At 41.0% G+C, this 4,454-nt stretch overlaps 1 protein-coding gene across 2 annotated transcripts; it reads left to right on the forward strand.

Moving 5' to 3' along the window:
* Window positions 1–94: 94 nt before the first annotated feature.
* Window positions 95–4,040, forward strand: LOC136486176 (RNA-directed DNA methylation 4-like). Of its 2 annotated transcripts, none has more exons than XM_066483020.1 (10): window positions 95–408; window positions 500–598; window positions 900–994; window positions 1,451–1,522; window positions 1,716–1,757; window positions 2,823–2,971; window positions 3,056–3,174; window positions 3,356–3,440; window positions 3,527–3,597; window positions 3,688–4,040. In XM_066483020.1, exons 1-10 carry the CDS (start codon window positions 294–296, stop codon window positions 3,834–3,836), a joined length of 996 nt encoding a protein of 331 aa, XP_066339117.1. In that variant the 5' UTR covers window positions 95–293; the 3' UTR covers window positions 3,837–4,040. The 2 variants fall into 2 exon arrangements, with proteins under 2 accessions (XP_066339117.1, XP_066339118.1); XM_066483021.1 differs by having other exon boundaries at window positions 107–408; window positions 3,359–3,440.
* Window positions 4,041–4,454: the final 414 nt, after the last annotated feature.

Below are 4,454 nucleotides of genomic sequence, written 5' to 3' on the forward strand. Positions count from 1 at the left end.
CGAGGGAATGAGTCCAACCACAAGGGAAGGAGGTGCTGTAGACGGACTGGAACTGGACTCCATCGGTGGCGGTGGCGGCGGCGAGGGCGACCGACGAGACGAATGGGGAGAGGATGGCAAGAGGTGGGCCCCGTCCCGTCTCCCTCCGCCTGTCGGACACGTCCGTCGGATGCGGCGGGCACGAATCCTAAAGCACGGGCAGAGTTGGAAGAGGCACTGTCCCTCCCTTCTCATTGTGGGTCGGTGGGTGTCCAGCCGCCCTCGTCCTTGTTAACCCTGCCCGACCGCCGGCCATGGCGTCTGCGGCGGCCGCCGGCGAGGCCTCCACCTCGGAGCCCGCGGAGAGGGGGAAGCCCATCGTCGTACGGGTCAAGCGCAAGCCCTCGCAGACCCGTCCGGACGCTTTCTGTGAGCTCCCCTTCTCCCTCCCTTTCGTCCCCCTGAATTTCCATTCGATACAAGGAGAGTTTTGACATTTTTTTTCCTGCCGTATTGTCAGGGCTAGAGATCAATGAGAGGCCGGCGAAGAAGGCCATGCTCGATTTCTCCAGCCTCTCCATCTCCGACCCACCCTCTTCCTCCTCCGCCAGTGCTAAAGGTACACGAGCCCCCATGAAAATGATTTAACTTGTCACTGGTACTGATGGTTCTTACATTGTCAGTAACTTGTTTATGCAAATTACCCTGCGAGACTGCGTGATTGCCCTGTCTGCTGAATGCTGATGATGCAAAACTTGAAATTTGCCAATGCGGATTTGCCACCTTGCATCAATTCGATACTGTACATGATATAATATACCATATTCTGCTCATCCAGACGAACAATTATACATCAGAAAAAAAAGATAGTAGTGCCTCCTTCATCTGCAAAATGATTTGCTTGTTTGCCATGCCCACAGCTTCAGAGGAACCACGAGTTAAGAAACTTCTTGTCCAGCACATCGAGACAGTACACCATTCTGAGGCTGTTGAAGATGTTTTGCGCTCTCTTTTGGTAATACTTCTTTCCTTTTCATTTGTCCGTTTCCTTGGTTCCTTCTTGTTATACTGGCTTAGCACTCAGATTTGGCATTTAGCATGGCATAGCTGTTTCTAAGTCTGTGTCTAAACCCAGTTGATATTTCATTTCTCATATGTATCCAGTGGTACTACTGCGTTATATGACTTCTTTGTTATTTTTCTTCTCTGTGGACTATATAAATCACAATTAATCTTTATCACAGCATCTTTTATGCATTTCTGGAGTTAAAATACTGCAACTGAACAGCTTCTTTGAAATAGAAAAAAAATGTTGCCATTTGCACCTTAAGTATTTATATTTGTTTGAAAGGAAAACAGCAGTCTGTTTCTGTTATGCACTCAAACATGGTTACACAATGGATGGGCATTACTTGTTCTCTATATCAGATGCACAAGGCTTATACGTAAACAACTCCATTTGTTTCTGCAGCTTGCTGACTCAAATTCCAAGGAGATAAAGAGCAAGACAAAGGAGTGGAATTACAGAATCAAGCAAGATAAAGTAAGCAAAACTGGTAGTGTCTACTGCATTATTTTTGTGTTCACTGGTTCCCACAAGGACTATTTTTAATTTGCTCCTGGAACATTGTTGGCACTAACCTTGACTATTAGCAAAATAGTGTTTTTCATATTTATAGCTGTTGAAATGAATTTAGTTGGTTAAATACTAAAGTGGACACTCTTTGTGCGAACAGAAACCAGAGGAGCTACGATCAGCAGCCAGACAGAGGCATGAGGTACACGTCATATTATTCTGAGTTTCTGACTGCAGTTAATTTCTTCTTCTCAAGTTTCTGCAAGTACTAAGGAGAAAATGAATTTGATGTTTGGTGTATATGATGAAATGGCTGTAAAGTGTAAACCAAGCATAAGGTTATCTATAGGAGGAAAAGGGGTTCATGTAATTTGCTATGCAGACTTTTAAGTACATCATTTACCAATAACCATTTTAACTTGCAGAACATTTCCCTGTTGGCCTATTCTATTTCATCAGGGTAAAATTGTGTTTTCTATTATATAATTTTTTTGTTCCGCATAGTCTAGTGTGAAGTTTGTTTCCCATACTCTGATTGGTACATAATTTAATTGACTAGTACAGGAGTGCTCCCACAATAATGATTTAGTATGGATTTTTAAGTGCTTACATCATTGGTACTTCTGCATTCTAGTTTGACCTCACCTACAAGTATATGTGAATTTGTTTTAGCTCCACATCACAGAGATTTATCCATGTTGAGCCTGATTGCAATGTAATGCTGTGGGATTGACCATGTTAACCAATCTATATATGCTAACAGTGTTGCATCCCAATTCCCAAATAAGGTCATTGGTTGGGAATTGGTTGAGAATTCGACTCTGGGAACATTCCCTTGCCACAAGCACATGGAAACTAGATATGCAGATTTAGCTAGTAAAAGGATTAAAAGCTAAATTAACTATTCTATGGTCCACACTACCAAACCTGGAGGCCTGGGTGCACTTGTGTATATTGATGGATGGCGCTGGACACTACTTGTGTTAGTATTTTAAATCGTGTGGTCGTCAGGTTCTTTAGGAGTAGCATACTTGATTGTTGCAAGTGAGCAGGTTTGGTCCATTACGGAACATGGCTAGTCCCTAGGAATTGCTATAGCATGGGCCTTGTAGTGTTAGATTGTGTATTAGGATTTCATGAGGGAAGTGCTACTCCCTAATTATCCTGAGACTAGAAAATTGTGATAGTATTTAGTTTTAATTATTTATAAATGCCATAGTGTTCTTTTTCATGCACTCTTATGCATGGTTTTGTTCATTGACCCTAGGATATGGGTAGAAATGCTCGCTTTGCACAAATATGGAAGAGTCGAAAAGGAGAAAATAATGATGCTGATGACTCATTGAGAGAAATATGTCATCTTTATGATGCTGTCCAAGTAGATCCCGATGATGAGAAGCATCCAGCAGAACCACGGTAAGTCTTGATTTCTGATAATTTATCTAGTAATTTGCAATGTGAGTTGTATAGTTGCATGTTTCCTTACAATATTCCCTGCAGGATTACCTCTTTGAAAGAGGGCGCTGTTCTATGCAACTTTCTTCCGCTTATACGGGAGTACTTGCCATCAGCTGCAGAAGAAATTGAGTCAGATATAATTTCATTGGCACAATCAGAAGGTATTGAAGCTCCTTGCCTTGAGATGCTCTCAACAGTACTGGAAAGGTTCTTGGTGCTTTCTTTATTAACTGTAATAGAAAGTGATTTCAAACTCTAGTAGTTGTAGTACTAGTGCCCAAGTAGTAATGGTGACCAGTTTAGCCCCACACTAGTTTTGACGAGTCTAAATTTGCTGTTTAGCAGATTCTGAAGTTTATGATATCTATACTGTCAAGGAGGTGGATGATACAAACATGGAGGCCACATCAGCAGTTTCATATCCAAGGTAAATAACTAAATATGTATCGCATGGTTTTATTCCATTGGGTTCCTGTGAGAGTGTCTTCTTAACGAGTGGTCTTGTTACATAAGGTTACAAGTGGACGATGGAGAAGATGAATGCTATGATGATGACTATCCGTATGACACAGATGATTCAAATGGTAACCGTACCATCATTATACTCCCTTAACTAATTAGTGAGATCCTTAGTTACTTAATTATCTGAAACTCTTTCCATATTGAATATGCAGCCGAAGACAATCCACTTTTTGATTATCCCGATGAATTGTCCGAGGACGAGGATGATGGTAGCAATGATGAGGATCCTTTTGGAGACGAAGAAGGTTCTGACTCCGAGTATGAGAAGGAAGAAGTAGAAGCGGAAGAGGATGAATTATGATGACTAGAAATTGCAATGAAACGCTCGATTGTAGATGCAGAGGAGACTAGTGCGTGAGCTGAATGTGTTGTTTGACGATGAGATAGGTTTGGAGCTGACTGATGAATGTTTCTGTTGCTCATGCTGAAAAAAGAGAGAAGAGAAATGGAATTGTGTAACAGTTAGCATTGTACATCACGTGCGTCATTTGAAGGAAGAATTCAAATATTTGGAAGTGCTTTCTTATTTGTTCTTGTTATTAGGTTATTGCATGTGGCATCTATGGCTTATGTTCCTTTTAGAAATCTTTGTTAAACACTCACATTTAAAAAAGACTTAAGCCAAAACCAAGTAAAAAATGATGAAGCCGAAGTTGTTTTGGTCTAAAAGCCGAAGCCACGAAAATATTGATTTTTCTAGCTTCACTATTTTTTGAGAAGCTAAAGCCATGCCAAAGAGGCTCATATTTGTGTTTGTGTGTTGCAAGAGAACGTACATCTTGTTGCAAGATCAACTGCATGACTCGTGGCTTGGAGATTTATATAACAGTCACGTAATCTGTTTCAATATATACTAGAAGAATACCCCGAGCATTGCTGTGGGGATTCTAGATATTTTTTTTTTAAATAGACTATTTAT

This window comes from Miscanthus floridulus, chromosome 10 (assembly GCF_019320115.1).
Source record: "Miscanthus floridulus cultivar M001 chromosome 10, ASM1932011v1, whole genome shotgun sequence".
Lineage (NCBI taxonomy): Eukaryota > Viridiplantae > Streptophyta > Magnoliopsida > Poales > Poaceae > Miscanthus > Miscanthus floridulus.